The 18,717-nt window shown below is 50.5% G+C and overlaps 2 protein-coding genes across 2 annotated transcripts; both read left to right on the top strand.

Moving 5' to 3' along the window:
• The first annotated feature begins 1,960 nt into the window (after nt 1-1,960).
• Nucleotides 1,961-3,501, top strand: LOC125532955 (uncharacterized). Its single transcript, XM_087538859.1, has 4 exons — nt 1,961-2,048; nt 2,125-2,956; nt 3,046-3,172; nt 3,271-3,501. Exons 1-4 carry the CDS (start codon nt 1,961-1,963, stop codon nt 3,499-3,501), a joined length of 1,278 nt encoding a protein of 425 aa, XP_087394985.1.
• A 3,713-nt stretch (nt 3,502-7,214) lies between these two features.
• On the top strand, nt 7,215-9,910 carry LOC125521534 (WRKY transcription factor WRKY24). The gene is made up of 4 exons (XM_048686592.2): nt 7,215-7,458; nt 7,585-7,794; nt 8,270-9,060; nt 9,162-9,910. Exons 1-4 carry the CDS (start codon nt 7,357-7,359, stop codon nt 9,586-9,588), a joined length of 1,530 nt encoding a protein of 509 aa, XP_048542549.2. The 5' UTR covers nt 7,215-7,356; the 3' UTR covers nt 9,589-9,910.
• The last annotated feature ends 8,807 nt before the right edge of the window (nt 9,911-18,717 follow it).

The raw sequence follows: 18,717 nt of genomic DNA, 5'->3' as shown, positions 1-18,717 counted from the left end.
CCGGCGACCGTCGTGCTGGCACGCACCCAGGCTGGCTGGTTGATTTCTCTCCGACGACTCCTCCTCGTCGTAGAGCTCCATCTCTCGTGAACGAACCGTGCGTTGATTTTCCCTGCAATGTCTCGTCTCGTGAGGCTACACACACATCCACGGACGGAGTTTTTCTTGGACATGAAACATTCAAAGCCTCTCCGGGCACGTCAACCATGCACGTCGATCACGCGTCTATACCTACTTCGCCGTGCATCTTGGAGAGATTTGTCACGCATCACGAGTCTGACGTGGACGGGGTGTGCCGGGTAAAACCGCTGGCTTGTAAACTAAGCAGGGCCGGCCCTATGTTTTGGGAGGCCCTAGGCGAACTCGACAACATGGGCCCCTATATCCTAAGTCCTAAGACCATATATATGTATGCGTGTCTGTTATATATATGACTTATTAAGAGTAACTTTTAGTCACACATCTTTAGTTTAAAATTTGACTATAATAATTCAAATGACTTCATCGAGAACACTAATAACCAAATTCGAACTGATTCCACCAACAACAATAATACTAAAAAATCGCAAAATGAAACTAACATGACATGATTAATTACCTCAAATAAGAATCAAATTAAACCGACTCCATCGACAACAATAATACTTCAGTGCTTCAAAAAAGGTTTCTTCGGGAGTAGTTTCTTGCCCCTGTTCTTCAATGACATCAACATTGCTTGAAGATGTAAAGAACTTATTCAAAGAATCCTTCAATGGTAGAATTTTCGGATCACTTTCTTTCTTTTTCCTTCTTGTTTCAGCACCCGACAATTGCTTCTTCTTAGGTAACATGGCAGGCTAATGTCCTAAAATTATGAAGAAAAGATCAAAAGAGGATACAAAGAATTAGGAATTTATACATCGGATGATTGAAACCCTAGACATGTACATAGAATGACAAAAAAATGATTGATTGAATTAGAAAATTTAAAACTTCGTGCATACTGAAATTGGAGGATGGATCATGGATGTATAGTTGAATACGTAATTAAATACTAAATAAAGAATAAATAAAGTACTGAAATTGTCAAATTAGGGTTTGGGGGATGGACTGGAACTGAGGAACATGGATGGAAACATTCAAACGTACTTTAGGGATTGGGGACGGCCGCGTTGCAGACTTCAAGACTTGTAGTCACCAGTCGGATGTATACTTGTATACGTATTGCCGCGGTGCCGCCTTGCCGGATGTCGGATGGCCGGGCCGCTGGGTTGCTGGACTGTCGTGCGGCGTGCCGCGCGTGCAGCTCCAGCGGGCAGCGGGCCAGCGGCAGGCGAGGCGAGGATGACACGGCAAGGCGCCGAGCGACGGAGCGAGGAGGCCGACGGGCGTCACGGCGCCTGACGAACCTGGCGCCGTCTGCCAACTGGCGTGAGTCACGGTGTCGCTTTGCGACTTCGCGTTCGTTAATCGATCAGCGATGGCTTGCTAGCTATCTGATGGGTCTAGCCCATCTTATTTCTTTTCTCTAGTTCTTTTGTATTATTTTTACCTATTTTTTGCTGGGCTATAATACAGATATATACTCTGTCATGGGCCCCCCTCCTCACCTGGGCCCTGGGCCGTCGCCCCGCCACCATACCCCCAGGGCCGGCCCTGAAACTAAGCCTCAAGTGTGTCTGGGCAAATTCGGCGAGTAAAGTTTGCAAGGCTACTTAGAGCAACTCCAACGGGGCGACTCATTTCGTCCGCTGGCGTCCGTTTGAATCGGCGCGGACACAAAAGTCGGCCTAACGCGCCGATCCAAATGGACGCAAACCCATTCCCGGTCCATTTTTGAGCCGGAGTTGCGTCGGTGCGAACATAAAACGGACGTGCGCGCGGGCCTCCTCCTCTCCCGGGCCCGCTGGTCGGTGGCAGCCTCCACCATTTCCCTCCATCCGCCCCCTCCCGCCCGCGCGCTCCCGTCCCACCCCCTGCCATGGACGACGACGTGCTCGACCTCGACGCCGCCACCGGACTCGCCTTCCTCGCCTCGTCCAGCATGACGACCGCCCCCTCCGGCAAAGGCAAGCCTCGCGCCTCCCGCAAGACCGCCGCTGCGCCCAAGCCGAAGAAGGTGCTGACGCACGAACAACGGGCAAGGGAATCGGCCAAGAGGAAGGGCCGGAGGCACGAGGGACGAAGCCATCGCAGCGGCCGCCGTCGCCGCCGCCGCGCAGCAGGAGGTCACCAACGCCCGTGTCGTGGCGGCAACGAGGGAGGCGCTCTATATGCTAGGGTTAAACCCTAGTCTGCACGACCTCGTCAACGCCGTCATGGCCGCGACCAGCACCGGCTCGTCTGCGTTCCCTCGGATGGTGCTGCCTGACTCGCCCCACGCGTCGGCTTGCACCCCGATGCCCGGCTTCCACGTCTACCTGCAGGCGTCCCGCCTCTCCGGGGAGTGCTCGCCCGAGGTGAGCGTGGTGGCGCCTTCCACGCCCGCGCCGGCGCCCATCGACCTCAACGCCACACCAGTGGCCGGTGGCTCGTCATCCGAAGGCGCGAGGAAACGCGCGCGGCAGATGCCGGCCGACGTGCAGCCGGGCGCACACAACCTGTTCGACGGAATGTCGGCCGCCGGCGACGAGGACTACATGCAGAACCTGATCTTCGAGGCTGGTGCGCCGGGCGAGACACAAAGCCAGGATGGCCGAGGGGCGTTCACGCCGTTCCCTGGCTACGATCAAGATCAGGCGGCCTTCATGCGTGATCAGGTCGGTATGGACCTGGACGGCTTCCCACTTGACCACGAGTTTCCGGAGGACTACAGGCAAGAGGAAGAGGACGCGTGCGACATCGAAGAGGTGCCTTTGTTCGAGGACGAGCTCGCCAACCAAGCCGTCGGGCCGAAGCCGAAGCGCAAGAGCAAGCGGACCAAGGCATACACGACGGCCGAGGACAAACTTCTTTGCGAGTGTTGGAGAGACATTGGGCAAGACCCCAAGACGGGCGCCGAACAAAAGCATTTTGTGCCCACCGTGAGTTTCACGAGCTCAATAAGTTTCCGCCTTTACCAAATAGTGAGCACGCGCGGGTGGTGTCCATTTTGAAGCGATGGAGGGTGATACAACAAGAGTGCAACAAGTTTTGTGCCACTCTTAAGAGCGTCAAGGCCCGCCCCGTGAGCGGCATCGGCATGCAAGACATGGTATGCTAGCAAGCCGCCCTCTTTTGTGTCTTCAAGTTTATGCTTGGTGTTCATTTGCATACCATTTGCCAATATGCTTGCATGAAATGCATTTGTAGGCATTTCAAGCTTTGGAGGCATTCAAGGTCCAAAACAATGGCAGGAGCTTCAACCTCTCCCATTGCTTTAGGGTCATCAAAGACGAGGAGAAGTTCAAGGCGCAATATGCCGCCCTCAAGTCGCGTGGGGAGAAGCAAGCTGTGGAGGAGGTTGGGGATGGCGAGAAGGCACGGCCGCGGGGGAAGACCAACTCCAAGAAGGAGGACAAGTGGGATGCGGAGGAGGCTTGAGATGGACGCGGAGAAGCAAGCCAGGATGCTTAAGATAGAGGCGGAGAAGCAAGCCAAGATGCTAGAGATTGAGGCCGCCAACACCAAGACCAAGGTGAAAGAAGTGGCTCTCGCGAGCATGATGACCGGGGTGGAGATTATGAAGGTGGATCTCAACACCGTGTCGCCAGGAAGAGGCCGTGGTTCGAAAAGATGCAGGCCGACATGCTCAGGTTCAACGACGAGTGATCTCGGGGCGGCGAGCGCCGTCCTTTTTTGTATGCCGGCAGGTGTGCTGGCATGACCACGGGGCCGCGTTGGCGTGGTCGAACTCAAGTTCCATCCCTTTTTGTGTGTTGGCATGTGTGCCGGCCGCTGGCGAGTGCGCCAGCATGAACTGTGTGGTGATATTTTTTTGAAGCTGGCATGATGCTGGCATGAGACATGGCCGCTGACATGATATATGACCACGGGCCTTTTTAAAAAATTGAGTGCGGACATGAAATTGGTCAGCGCGTTGGACGCACTGCCGATCCAAATCTAAAACAGGACGGCTGTTGGACGGGCGACCGACCCAAACAAACAAAAAACGAACAGACGTGTCGTCCGTTTGGATCGACCCATTGGAGTTCTCTTACTTCCTAGCTTCAATCCGCAGTAACTGAGCAGTCAGAGAAGGGGTCAAGCCCTCACCATAGCTCCATACATACCTCATTCCATCCAGAATAATTGGCCATTGTGACTTTCCCCTTGAAAACAAAAATTCAGGATATACCGGGAGTGCAGTTTTGTCAATCCGAATCGTGGAACCAGTCATCAACTGATAGTACAAAATTCATATCATCGGCTACACGAGGGGCATAAGTTTAAGCATCCGAATACCGTATTACTCGATAGCTTTGCTAAGTTAGCCAACAATTATTGGCCGAAAATAAATTTATCCGACCATCGCCACGGTTTAGCTAAGGCTTGTCTATTTCTAAATTGCCCGTAGTTTTCTTAAATCGCAATCACCTTTCTAATCTTTGGGATCAATTTCAGTCCATTCTTCTGGATTTCAGTACATGTATAACCTAGAGACTTAATGTTGCAAAGCACAGCTCCTTGTACGGAGAGAACTCGTAATTTGACCTCCAACGGTCAGATCCAGCAGCTACATATTTGCGTTGCCCCTTTTGCTAAAGGCATCACCATCATGCTTAGCTCTGACCTCCGCTGCTTAGATTTGGCAACAAGGGTTGATATCCTCCGGGATGAAAATGTCGGAACTAGCTTTCACTTGTTGGATGCACTCTTTCCGGGTGGAAACCCATGATCCAGTCGGATAGGCAGTGTCGACGTCCACCCGTCGTTGCCTAGTTGAAGCCGTTGGTTCGAGGATTGCTTTGGGGTTGATAGCCCTTGTTCTGACATCTAGCTGGACCAGCTAGTATGGGCGTGCGAGCGGTGATTTTTTCTGGAAGGCGTTGTCTTGGAGCGCTGCACCCTTTGTTTGTGACTGTATAGCTTCTAAATTTTGTAGTAGGATTTGGATATGTTGTCGCAAGGCTTGTCCTAGGCAGATGGCCTCGGATTTTCTTCTTTTATTTTTGTTCACGCCGAGTTGATCGGCCTTAGTGCTTAGCTTTGCTTGCCATTGTTTCAATAATTAATAATATATTATCGTGTGCATAATCTGACACAAAGGCTGAGGTATTTCCTCCCTTTTTGAGAAAAAACATTGATATGGATGCACAATCTCCTTCTTAAAGACCGCGCTTCGAAAGATGTGATTTATAGGGTCATAGACAAGGCAATACCATGTATAGTCAGACCTAAGGGTTAGCCTAACTCAATTGTTCTGCTCATTTGTCCCTTTTGTATCACCAAACAAGAATTTTAGGAGAGTTTCTAGCCTAGGTCAGACCTGGTTACACCAATGCAAGTTTCCAAATTGATAAAGACGGTTATTATTCTCAACCTAGTTATTCATTCTGAACTGATGGGCGGTCAGCTGGAAAAGTTTAGAGAGTTTTAAGCCTAGGCTAGGCATGTGGCTAAATACCTATATTTGCGCCCTTTCCTCTCACCCATCCCCAATTGCAAGATGTTTATTGTCCTTTTATTTTGAAACCAAAGCCCTAAGGGTTATATCCATTCAATGAGAAGGGGATTGCCCGGTCAATTAACAAAAAACCGGTACAATACACCCACAAGATAGGCACCCATGCGACCTGGTTGTCCAGTAAGAGACGGATACACCATCTAAGAGATAACCTTCGCCGAGGTTGCCAGAAATCCTCATCGTCATCACTTCTTTCCGACCAAGCAACTTCGACTTCACCGTAGAAGACAAACCAAGAGCGTTCAACGTGATCTCAAGAGATCCACGCTGACTTATGCCATATAAACGACTAGAGGCGTTGAGGATGATGAAGCTCAGACTTCGATGACAAGCCTTGAAGGGGGACAGAAGACATCTTGCACCTACATTGGCAGGCATGACCATTAAAGATTCCTGAATCAAACCTACCTTTTGTACGGCATCATTGCCACTATGTCACCTCTCCAGATGCATCTCCGACTTCACCTCTAACAAGAAGGCGTGAGAACAAACCCATGGACATGCCAGGCAGTCGACAACAAAGAACATGCCACTACCTAGCCCCTCTCTCCACCATCTTCATTTCACACGGGTAGCAATGCCAACCACCCGCATCATTGGTCTGGCACCTGCCAACCATGATATCATGCATGTACAACTCTGGGAAAGCATGGAAGGGACCGACGCTCCAGGGAGGGAAGCGATATGGGAACGATGCGGTCGCCCGACCGTGCGACAAGACCATAGGGTTTCACTCAAAGACACATCCCCAAGAGTTGGAAAAGGTCGGAGAGCTCCATGATGACGCCCGCGGGCAACGCGTCGTCGACCGATTTATATTCAACTAAAGGTTTCTGGTGTCATTTTGTAGTCATGGTTTTATCATATATTTCACTTTATATACTCTTCTACTAATAACTCATGGTTTTGTGTGTCGTCTAGATTAATAATAGGTTGGAAGAATGAATTTCTCCCTTTCCATAGAAAAAGGAGACAAAGATGTTGTAGTAACATTTTGGTCAAATTGCATCGGTGCTACAGTATTTCTTTTGGGTGCCAAATGTTTGAAAACCGAGAATGAACCGACTTATTTTGGAAACAAAGTGTTCAGTTAACAATTTTTAGCTCCCAGCAAAAAATTTATATTTAACAAAACTTTATATTTAACTAAACTTAATTAACTCCCAGCAAAAAATGAGCTTAATGAACACTGTCAAGACAAGTCTCCCGGTCGCCGCAAAGCGATACTGAGATGTGGCTTAATTTAACTAATCAACGAGCGCATTGTGGTTGGCCCAGGCCATGATCCCAGTCGACAAGAACTAGTCAGACAAACGATCCACGGCCGTCACTCCCTCCGCCCACCCAAAACTGTACCCGCCTCCGCACAGCCCCCTCCAAAGAGGTCCCGCAACCCGCCACGTGAGCCACCAAGCGCACTCCCATTGGTGGGTATCCCATCCTTCTAACCATCGCGCTGGTCGTAGCCGCCAGTCAAAGAAGCATTGCTTTGACCAGTCAACGGTCAAATATTCAAACCTCTATATAGGCCTCGGCCGGTCCTGTCCGGAGAGTCATCTCATCACCGTCGATCGATCCCATTCCCAGCTGCGCGCGCTCTTTGCTCCCCTTCTCCCTCTCCGGCCGTCTCCCTCGCCGCCGGTGACCTCGACGGCTGCAAGCTAGCTAGCTCCGGCGCTGCGCTGGCCAACTCGGGACCTGTCGCGCTCGCCTTCGCAACGAACACCTCGTTCTCTGCTGGCGGCAGAGGTGGATCAAGGCTGTCGATACCCATGGCCATGACGCCGCCGTCCTCCTTCCCGCCGGCGTCCCCGTCGTCGTACTTCAACATGTCCTCCGGGTTCCTCGACTCGCCGGTCCTCCTCACCCCCAGCGTAAGCACCGATCGAGCAGTTCATCGTAATCATCCCTCCCGCCGTGCCGCGCATGCGTGCACTGCAACGGTGCAAGTGGCTTATTTCAAACATGGAAGCTGACAGATGTGGGTGTGCTTGTTTCAGCTATTCGCATCGCCGACGACGGGCGCATTCCCCTCGCACCAGTTCAACTGGATGGGGACGCCGGAGAACGACGGCCTGCAGGGAAGCACCAGCCAGGACGAGCAGCGGCAGTACTCCGGCTTCACGTTCCAGACGACGGCGCCGCTGCCGGCGGTGACCACCACGACCGCGTCCTCCTTCCTGCAGTCGGCCATGCCCATGGCTCAACTGGTAAGACCGAATGATCAACTACATGCAAAGTCACTCGTTAAGAGAACGACATTTTGACAGTTGACTGGAAGATAGACGACCCCGGCTTCTTACTTGGAATATTCAGGCCCACTCATAATATTTTCTTTGTACTTCTAGCCCACATAATTTAAGCCTACTCAGAACATTGAGGCCCGCTCAGCGTTTGCCACACTTCTACTGTAGGAGTACTTCTACCCCACATACTATTTTTTCTGATTTCCTAAGAAAAAAACTAATGTCATCTCCTGACTTGTTCACAATATGTGACTTGTCTTCACATGCCTTCATGCTTATCAGGTCAAAAAAATGCACACACGCATTATCTCTTAATATCATTTGGAAATTAAAACACTGTAGTCAACGCTGTCACACTCTAAGCTCAAGTCAAAACCATTGTACCAATTGTGCCCGTGCACTTGTACTACATGATCTCTAATATATTGTGCTACTGTAGGTGGGAGACTCGTACGAGCAGCAGCAGCAGCAGCAGCAGCAACCGTGGAGCTACCAAGACACGGGCATGAACGGGGGCGCGAGGCCGGCCGAGTTCACCACGCAATTCGAGCCGCCGACCACGTCGACCATCATGGCGACGACGGCGCCCGACGTGCTCGGGAACGGCGCCTACAGCGTCCCGGTGCCGTCGGGGACGGCCGGGTACCGCGTGCAGAGCCGGCGGCCGTCGTCGGACGACGGCTACAACTGGCGCAAGTACGGGCAGAAGCAGATGAAGGGGAGCGAGAACCCGCGCAGCTACTACAAGTGCTCCTTCGCCGGCTGCCCCACCAAGAAGAAGGTGGAGCAGGCGCCCGACGGTCAGGTCACCGAGATCGTCTACAAGGGCACGCACAACCACCCCAAGCCGCAGAACCCGCGCCGGGGCTCCGGCTCGGCGGTGTCGTCGTCGTACGCGCTGCAGTGCCACGGGGCCAACGACGCGTCGAGCGACGCGCTCTCCGGCACGCCCGAGAACTCCTCGGCGTCCTACGGGGAGGACGAGATGAACGGCGTGAGCTCGAGGCTGGCCGGAGCCGTCGGCGGCGGTGATGATCAGTTCGACGACGAGGAGCCTGACTGCAAGAGATGGAGGAGCGACGGCGAGGCGACGATTATGGGCGTCGGCAACCGGACGGTGCGGGAGCCGAGGGTCGTCGTCCAGACGATGAGCGACATCGACATCCTCGACGATGGCTACCGGTGGCGCAAGTACGGGCAGAAGGTGGTCAAGGGCAACCCAAACCCGAGGTACGTTCGAGCTGAAGGTTTACCGAACTTCTTGAGATGAAGCACGAATGTTGGACACGTGTGAGCTGACATGCACGGCTTTGCCTTTCTCTTCTCGGCAGGAGCTACTACAAGTGCACGACGCCCAACTGCCCGGTGCGGAAGCACGTGGAGCGCGCGTCGCAGGACCTGCGGGCCGTGGTCACCACGTACGAGGGCAAGCACAACCACGACGTGCCGGCTGCGCGCGGGAGTGCCGCCGCAGCAGCACGGTACCGCGCCGCGACGCTGCAACCGGCCGCGAGCTACCTGCAGGGCGCCGGCGGCTATTCCAGCCTTCGCCCCGACGGGTTCGGCGGCGTCGACGGCGGCGGCGCGCCCGCGGAGATGAGCGGGTTCGCGCTGTCCGGGTTCGGCAACCCCTCGTACTCGTACCCGAGCATGCAGGAGCAGCAGCAGCAACAGAGCGACGCGATGTACTACGACACCTCGAGGACCAAGGACGAGCCGAGGGACGACATGTTCTTCGGCCACTCGTCGATGTTCTGACCGGAAAATTCTCAACGACACCCATCGAAATCAAGGAGTAGGATTGTTCATTTTTATCTTTTTTTGGACTGTGTGTGCATAGGTCTCCGGTCAGGTTAGTTCATTTTTTTGGAGGCCCGGACAAGGACATGACTGCCAGAATGGTGGTGGCACATGGCCTCCATTTAACACCTTGCACAAGGAAGATTAGTAGCATAGGGAATAAAGTAGAGGATCCATTTAAGTTTTTTTCGGCAGTTTGACTGCCTTTTATTCTCGGTGAAAATTCGTTGTAATCATATTAATTTTACCCTTAATTTTAACACAAGCTTGAATGATCTCAGTCTAATGTACTACTACTATGTATCCGCGTTATTTTATGGACAAAATAAATATACTCTAAATGATCGCCGCCCGTGGCGGAGTCCATGCCCCACGTCTTGTTTTCCCCATGTCTGGCAAACTCACCAGCCATGAGCCCCGGGAAATGAAACCGCAGGAGGGGAAGAGTAGAGTGGCCTTCCTGGGACCAAGCCACGGTGGTGTCCCATGTGCTACTCTTCCTCACCGGAGTCCGCTGTATTGACGGCGCCATACGTGGATGGGTCAACCTTGTGGTCGTCACGGTCGCCTGCGCCTCCTCTTCGACCACCTCCGTGTCGATCTCCATGAACAGGGTGTCCCTCTCCTCCCTCTCCTAAGAAGAGATTTGCCTCTCATCCCAAGAACACGCCATGGCTTCTCTGCACAAAAACTCGATAAAGGTCTAAAGAGATTTGGTTTTGTTATTTGTGAGAAGAAGGAAGGCCTTAGAGCGGTATATAAGAGGGTTAGGTCGCAAGATTTCGCAAGCTAAAGGCAGTTGGAAAAGATTAGGAAACAAACTGAACGAAACCGGATCAAATTAGCACAAGATCATGCCTTCCGAGCGAAGGAGGGCGCACGGTACAAGTGCTTGTGACCGCACCGCCTCCTTTTGCCAGCGTTCAAATCATCTAAAACGAAAGACAGCCGATGGTATGAGCGCTAGCGCTCGTACCAGGGGTCGTATTGCTTCTCGGTACCTGCAAAACAAGATTTTTTTAATGAAAAGGGGTTTTGTATCCAGAACGAAAGACGGCCTATGGTGCGAGTGTTGGTGCTTGTACCGCCGGTCGTACCTCATTCGAGCATGACTAACCGAAAGTCCCAAAAACCGAGGCAGCGCATGGTACGACCGGCGCAGTCCTACAAGCGGTTGTACTACCTGGAAAAACCTTAATTTTGCACATAATTTTTAGCCCAAGTCAAAGAGATGGAAATTTTTAGCTTTAGGGAAACATGTACATGTGGCAAGGGCTACTTTTGTGCTTCTCGCAAGACTTGTTCTTTAGAAATGCTTTGGTTCCAACTTTCTTTTCCCTTTTCGGCGGATTCTTTGATGAATTTGTCCTGAACAACTTATTGGGGCATAAACCGTTAGGATGATTATTTGTATCAAAGTCATGTACCTTTTCGCACTAACTTTTGAAGTAGATGTCCTTGTATAGCTTGCAAGAGGGGGGCGGGGGGGGGGGGGGGGGGGGTCCCCATGCGTTCGTGTCGTGATCCCATCAGGAGATATGGTTGAACCATGAGGAATGCATACATTGTCTTCCTGTCCCTTTGCTTCATTTTGCGTTGTCAATGAGACATCCATCTTCTTAGCATCTATCGCAATCCGGTTTAGTATCTTCATATAGAATTCCTATAAAAGGGGAGCCCGCTGGATCTCTTGGCTTCGAGTCTTTTTTTGTGAGTACATCTTTTACTGCCTCACTATTCGTGTAGACTACAACTTTTGTATCAATAATGTAAGATATGAATTTTTCCAAAGAAAATATCACATCATATAATTCTCTATCATCAATAACATAATTCCTTTGGACATCATTTAGAGTATGGCTTTCATAATAAATAAGATCAAGTTTGTCACCTTTGTGTTGTGCTAACACGACACTTACTTTATTGTCGTTGATCTGACAAATTACCTCAAAAGGCTGATCCCATTTAAGCGGTTTGATGATTGGTCCTTTGATCAAAGATCGCTTTAGTTGTTCGAAAACCAAGATGCACTTTTCGTTGAAGTTGAAAGGATGTTTTTCTACATAATATTAGCCAACTGTTTCGAAATACTAGAGAAAATTTTAATGAAGCGTCTATAAGAGCATGTATGCCCTAGCAAACTCCATATCACTTTTACGTCACATGGATATATGGTAGCTTTTCTATGGCATCACTCTTAACTCCGTCGACTTCAATGCCCCTTCTGGATATCTTGTGGCCTAACACAATTCCTTCATTCCTTGAAATGACATTTCTCGTAGTTCAAGACTAAATTTGTGTCTTCACACCTATGCAAAAACTTTGTTAAGATTGTGAATACAATCATCAAATGAAGTTCCATGGATGGAAAACCGTCCATTAATACTTCCATAATGTCTTCAACAAAGTCAACAAATATTGTAGTCATGCACTGCTGAAAGGTAGCACATCCATTAGACAGTCCAAATGGCATAAAACGGTAAGCATACATGGCGAAAGGTCAAGTAAATACCGTTTTCTCTTGATCATCAGGGTGAACAACAATTTGTGAAAGTCCAGAATATCTAGGTAACTGCCGGTGTCAAAACCGGCGGATCTCGAGTAGGAGGTCCCGAACTGTGCGTCTAAGGCGGATGGTAACAGGAGGCGGGGGACACAATGTTTACCCAGGTTCGGGCCCTCTCGATGGAGGTAATACCCTACTTCCTGCTTGATTGATCTTGATGATATGAGTATTACAAGAGTTGATCTATCACGAGATCAAAGAGGCTAAACCCTAGAAGCTAGCCTATGGTATGATTGTTGTTGTCCTATGGACTAAACCCTCCGGTTTATATAGACACCGGAGGGGGCTAGGGTTACACAGAGTCGGTTACAAGGGAGGAGATCTACATATCCAAATTGCCAAGCTTGCCTTCCACGCAAAGGAGAGTCCCACCCGGACACGGGACGAAGTCTTCAATCTCGTATCTTCATAGTCCAACAGTCCGGCCAAGGGATATAGTCCGGCTGTCCGAGGACCCCCTAATCCAGGACTCCCTCAGTAGCCCCTGAACCAGGCTTCAATGACGACGAGTCCGGCGCGCAGATTGTCTTCGGCATTGCAAGGCGGGTTCCTCCTTTGAATACTCCATAGAAGATTTTGAACACAAGGATAGTGTCCCGCTCTGCAAAACAAATTCCACATACCACCGTAGAGAGTATAATATTTCCACAAATCTAATTTGCTGACAACTTTTCATAACGTGACATCACGCCATGGCCCGGTCATTATTCGAACCGTTTTTCTCAACCAGCTACTGCACATATTGTGAGACGGTTTTCTTGGCACGTCTTGTCGAAGCAGAGATCGTGTCCCCTTATCACGGGATTCTCATCAATACGGGTGTGGGTAACCCAACCACGCCATTAATCACGGTGCTTGGGGAATAAGAGAATTTACCAGGCAGGTGGGGAGGCGCATAGTTTCTTCCGCCCTTATAAAGGGATAAGGGTTCCACCGTAGACGTCCCTGAGTGCACGCTTCCGTTCCCGCTTGGGGATATGGGTTGCGTATATCATGTTCACCGTTTTCACTTGGGGAGGAAATTTCTTCTGTCCTCATGTGTTCGGCGGCCAGGGCTCCTCCTCGTCGTCGCTATGCAGCCCCTTTTCCTTGCTTTCGGCATTCAACTTGCTGGCCTATTTGAACACCCAGCATTCTTTGTTGGTGTGGTTGGCTAGCTTATCGGGGGTGCCATGAATTTGACACGAGCGGTCGAGTATGCGGTCCAAACTGGACGGGCCCAGATTGTTTCTTTTGAACGACTTTTTCCGCTGACCAGATTTAGAGCCACTGAATCCTGCATTGACTGTCGTGTCTTCAGCGTTATCGCCGTCGTTGCGGCGCTTGTATCTGTTGCGACGTGGCTTGCCGTTGCTGTCTCTGGCCTCCGATGTGCCAAGGTTGCTTGCTGTGTTGTTGCTACGGGCCAACCAGCTATCCTTGCCCGCGCAGAAACGGGTCATGAGTGTCGTGAGGGCTGCCATGGACTTTGGCTTCTCTTGGCCGAGATGTCGGGCGAGCCACTCGTCACGGATGTTGTGTTTAAAGGCCGCTAGGGCTTCAGCATCCGGACAGTCCACAATTTGGTTCTTTTTGGTTAGGAACCGAGTCCAAAATTTCCCGGCTGACTCTCCGGGCTGTTGTGTTATGTGACTTAAATCATCAGCATCCGGTGGTCGCACATAAGTGACCTGGAAGTTGTCCAGGAATGCGTTTGCCAGGTGCTCCCAACTTCCGATGGAGTTTGCTGGCAAGCTATTTAGCCAATGCCGAGCTGGTCCTTTGAGTTTTAACGGGAGGTACTTGATGGCGTGTAGATCATCCCCGCGGGCCATGTGAATGTGGAGGAAGAAATCCTCTATCCATACCACGGGGTCATTAGTACCATCGTATGATTCAATGTTCACGGGTTTAAACCCTTTTGGGAATTCATGATCCATTACTTCATCAGTAAAGCATAGGGGGTGTGCGGCGCCTCTGTGCCGGGCTATGTCATGACACAGTTGTACGAGTCTTGTCTGTTGTGTTTGGCCCGGCCGGATTTGCTTTTGGTATATCCGGCATGACGGTCGTCGTCATGTGTTGGGGCGCGCCCTCGTGATCCGAAGATCGATCTTTTGTGTCCTGCTTTGTTTTCCAATACGTCTCGCAGGTCCTGCGTGTTACCCTGGGCCTTGCTGTTTTTGTTTGACTAGCGACGGGGTGCAGGCTGGACTTCGGGCTTATATGCCACTTTGTCCCGGCCACGAGGTGGCCGGTCTACCGCATCATACGCTGGAAGCGCAGGCTTTAATGCTTCCTCTTCAAGTTGGGGTAGCAACCTGCGCTTTGGGAAACTTTTGATTGGGCGCTCGAGTTCGTGTTCCTCGGCTGCCAGGACCTCAGTCCATCTATCCGCTAGCAGATCTTGCTCAGCTTGAAGCTGTTGTTGCTTTTTCTTCAGGCTTTTTGCTGTGGCAATAAGCCGGCGCTTGAAGCACTCCTGTTCGACAGGATCCTCAGGCACGATAAATTCTTCGTCGCCGAGGCTCACCTCGTCTTTGGAGAGAGGCATGTAATTGTCATCCTTTGATTCTCTGTCTGCTGCCTATTCCTTAGGGCTGGCTTGCCCATCCTCCTGCTCAAAGCCTGGCTGGAGGGGATTGTCTTCGTCTTCGGCACTATTTGCAGTGTTATTGTCTCCTGTGCCGGTATCGCTGTTTTTTCTATGGCGGGGCTTAGAGCGGCGCCGATGATGCCGGTTCTTGGATTGTTTCTCGGGGGATTATCCTCTGTTGCCTTATTGCCATCGCTTTCTTTGGGGGTGTCCACCATGTATATATATCATACGATGAGGTGGCAGTCCAGCGCCCTGTGGGCGGTGGTTCCTGTTCGTCTCCCGCATCGTCGTCCATACCGTCGATGTCTTCGGAGTCGAAATCGAGCATGTCGGTTAAGTCGTCGACAGTGGCTACTAAGTGGGTGGTGGGTGGGGAACAAATTTCTTCGCCGTCCGCTTCCCACTCGAGCCGGACATAGTTCGGCCAAGGGCCTCCTGACAAGGAGAGAGACCATAATGAGTTTAGCACGTCGCCCAAGGGCGAGTGCTGAAAGATATCCACGGAGGTAAACTCCATGATTGGTGCCCAATCGGATTCGATAGGCATGGACGCAGGCGGTTCGGAGATCATGGCCGGGGACGAATCCAAGGGTCCGGCAACACATGTCGCGTAGGAGGTGAAGTCAGTATTCGGCTCTATCGCCGCTGAGTGTTCGGTCTCCGGGGTGGGGTCCATCCACCCGTCCTCGAACGACGCGATCTGCTCCGGATCAAGGGCCGGAGTTGCCTCAGGTGTGATCTCCCGAACACTGTCCGGCGGCAGAGCTAAGTCATGCCCGTCGTGACTGTGCGGCGCACCTGACGCGGGCTCGAATCCGTCGAAGATCAAGTCTCTGCGGATGTCAGCAGTATAGTTCAATCTTCCAAACCTGACCTGATGGCCAGGGGCGTAGCTCTCGATCTGCTTCAGATGGCCAAGCGAGTTGGCCCGCAGTGCGAAGCCGCCGAATACGAAGATCTGTCCGGGGAGAAAAACCTCACCCTGGATTGCATCATTGCCAATGATCGAAGGAGCCATCAAGCCTTATGGTGACTACACAGTGGAACTCTCAATGGAAGCACCAATGTCGGTGTCAAAACCGGCGGATCTCGGGTAGGGGGTCCCGAACTATGCGTCTAAGGTGGATGGTAACAGGAGGCGGGGGACACAATGTTTACCTAGGTCCGGGCCCTCTTGATGGAGGTAATACCCTACTTCCTGCTTGATTGATCTTGATGATATGAGTATTACAAGAGTTGATCTACCACGAGATCAAAGAGGCTAAACCCTAGAAGCTAGCCTATGGTATGATTGTTGTTGTCCTACGGACTAAACCCTTCAGTTTATATAGACACCGGAGGGGGCTAGGGTTACACAGAGTCGGTTACAAGGGAGGAGATCTACATATCCGAATTGCCAAGCTTGCCTTCCACGCAAAGCAGAGTCCCACCCGGACACGGGACGAAGTCTTCAATCTCGTATCTTCATAGTCCAACAGTCCGTCCAAGGGATATAGTCCGGCTGTCCGAGGACCCCCTAATCCAGGACTCCCTGAGTAACAAAAGTGAGTGTGAGTGGCCAACCTTTCAAGTAATTGGTTGATGAAGGGTAGTGGGTAATGGTCCTTCCGCGTCTATTTATTCAACTTCCTGAAGTCAATGCACATTATACCATAATATACCACCCATCCGGGGCTCCAGTCCTGGTTGCCACCACAACCCTCTGCGCCGAGCCTAGCTTTCACACACTAGCCGCATGCTGCCAAATCCACTACTACAGTGTCGTACAAGGGAGGGGGCACACCGCCGCCAGCTCGTAAGGAGCACGAGGGGGATATTTCCTGTTGCTGACGGTGAAGGGAGGAGGTGGAGGAGGGATGTGTTTGATAATGACTAGGGTTCACCTCCCATGTTAGAATTCGGTTGTCATTCCTACTTGTTTTTTAAGATGAAACCTAGAAGAAGAGTGGAATTATTTTCTACTAATACAAGTACGACAACATCAAAATGATTATATACATTATATTGTGTTCCTCTAGATCATTTGGTTCTTCCAAGTTGTCTCAAAGTGTCAAAAAATTTAACAAGATATATTGAACAGTGACCACTTAAGCTGAGAATTGCTTTCACATGTATTTCTCAAGATAACATCATGTATACATTCTTTTTGCTAAATATGGTGGGCTTGCTTCTTTTCTTTTTATGATTGTGTGGCAGGTGTTGGGGTGTCCTTTGTTAGTTGAACCTGACTAAGGGCATCTCTAGCCGATCTCCTAAGAAATAGTGGAGTAAACCGCCGAGTAAACTTTAGTGAAGTAAATTTACTCCACTCAGTTTTGGCTGCACCTAGCCAAACTCCTAAATTTAGTGGAGTAAATATATTTTTTCATCAAATTCATTTAATTTCCAGCCACCGAAATAAATTGAACTATTTTTTTATTTTATTGAACGACATCTTTATACACCGGAGTACATAATTCACCAATTCTTCACTAAGAGAACTGATCCAAAGAAAATCACAAGAAAAATTACAGTTTTAAAAGAAATCCAACCTCCATAACACTCCCAGTAGTTGGATTAATATTTTCTCTATGTCTTCATTTTTAGCATTGTTGATATTCTCAACTAGCTTCTCAAGCATTACGTAGTCTCTAGTTCCATCTCTAGTCTCTACTATAGCAAGGAGTGCACAAACATCCAGCAACTTTCTCGTTTTCAATAGATTGATGTTCTCTTCTTCCCAATACCAAAACTTGTGTCCATCCTACACATAATTTTGAGCAAACAATAAGCTACAAATTGCGATGAATCTGAAAACATTCGTACAAACAAGTACTCACCCCATCCTTTTGTTGGGGAATGTAGTAATTTAAAAAAAATCCTACGCACACGCAAGATCCATCTAGGTGATGCATAGAAACAAGAGGGGAAGAGTATGTCTACGTACCCTCGTAGACCAAAAGCGGAAGCGTTATAACAACGCGGTTGATGTAGTCGTACGTCTTCACGATTCGACTGATCTCGACATCGAACGTACGGCACCTCCGTGTTCAGCCCACGTTCAGCTCGATGACGTCCCTCGTACTCTTGATCCAGTTGAGGCCGAGGGAGAGTTTCTTCAGCACGACGGCGTGATGACGGTGATGATGAAGTTGCCGGCATAGGGCTTCGCCTAAGCACTACGACGATATGACCGAGGTGGAATATGGTGGAGGGGGCACCGCACACGGCTAAGACAACTGTCAACTCGTGTGTTCTAGGGTGCCCCCTGCCCCCGTATATAAAGGAGCAAGGGGGAGGCCGTCCGGCCCTATAGGGGCGCGCCCCAAGTAGGATTCCTACTAGGAATAGGAATCCTATTCCTAGTAGGTTTCCAACAAGGAAGAGAGGGGGAAGGTAGGAGAGGGAGAGAGGGAGAAGGAAAGGGGGGCGCCGCCCCCCTTCCCTAGTCCAATTCGGATCCAAGGGGAGGGGACGTGCGGCCTGCCCTAGCCGCCCCTCTCTCTCTCCACTAAGGCCCATGAGGCCCATTAGTTCCTCCGGGGGGTTTCGGTAACCCTCCGGCACTCCGGTTTTATCCGAAACTTCTCCGGAACATTTCCGATGTCCGAATATAGTCATCCAATATATCAATCTTTATGTCTCGACCATTTTGAGACTCTTCGTCATGTCCGTGATCACATCCAGGACTCTGAACTACCTTTGGTACATCAAAACAGATAAACTCATAATACCGATCGTCATCGAACGTTAAGCGTGCGGACCCTATGGGTTCGAGAACTATGTAGACATTACCAAGACACTTCTCCGGTCAATAACCTATAGCGGAACCTGGATGCTCATATCGGCTCCTACATATTCTACGAAGATCTTTATCGGTCAAATCGCATAACAACATACGTTGTTCCCTTTGTCATCGGTATGTTACTTGCCTGAGATTCGATTGTCGGTATCTCAATGCCTA

The sequence above is a fragment of the Triticum urartu genome, chromosome 1A (assembly GCF_056163025.1).
Source record: "Triticum urartu cultivar PI428250 chromosome 1A, HENAU_Tu73, whole genome shotgun sequence".
Lineage (NCBI taxonomy): Eukaryota > Viridiplantae > Streptophyta > Magnoliopsida > Poales > Poaceae > Triticum > Triticum urartu.
The sequence above is the reverse complement of the archived record's forward strand: the minus strand, read 5'-3'. Positions and strand labels throughout refer to the sequence as shown.

What these genes read in the sequence shown, in the direction of transcription:
- LOC125521534 (XM_048686592.2), top strand. Translation starts at nt 7,357, where the DNA reads ATGGCCATGACGCCGCCGTCCTCCTTCCCGCCGGCGTCCCCGTCGTCG. An exon ending in CCATGCCCATGGCTCAACTG is followed by an intron (nt 7,795 to 8,269) that starts GTAAGACCGAAT and finishes GTGCTACTGTAG; the next exon opens with GTGGGAGACTCGTACGAGCA. An exon ending in AAGGGCAACCCAAACCCGAG is followed by an intron (nt 9,061 to 9,161) that starts GTACGTTCGAGC and finishes TCTTCTCGGCAG; the next exon opens with GAGCTACTACAAGTGCACGA.
- LOC125532955 (XM_087538859.1), top strand. Translation starts at nt 1,961, where the DNA reads ATGGACGACGACGTGCTCGACCTCGACGCCGCCACCGGACTCGCCTTC. An exon ending in GAGTGTTGGAGAGACATTGG is followed by an intron (nt 2,957 to 3,045) that starts GCAAGACCCCAA and finishes TTTACCAAATAG; the next exon opens with TGAGCACGCGCGGGTGGTGT. An exon ending in GCATCGGCATGCAAGACATG is followed by an intron (nt 3,173 to 3,270) that starts GTATGCTAGCAA and finishes ATGCATTTGTAG; the next exon opens with GCATTTCAAGCTTTGGAGGC.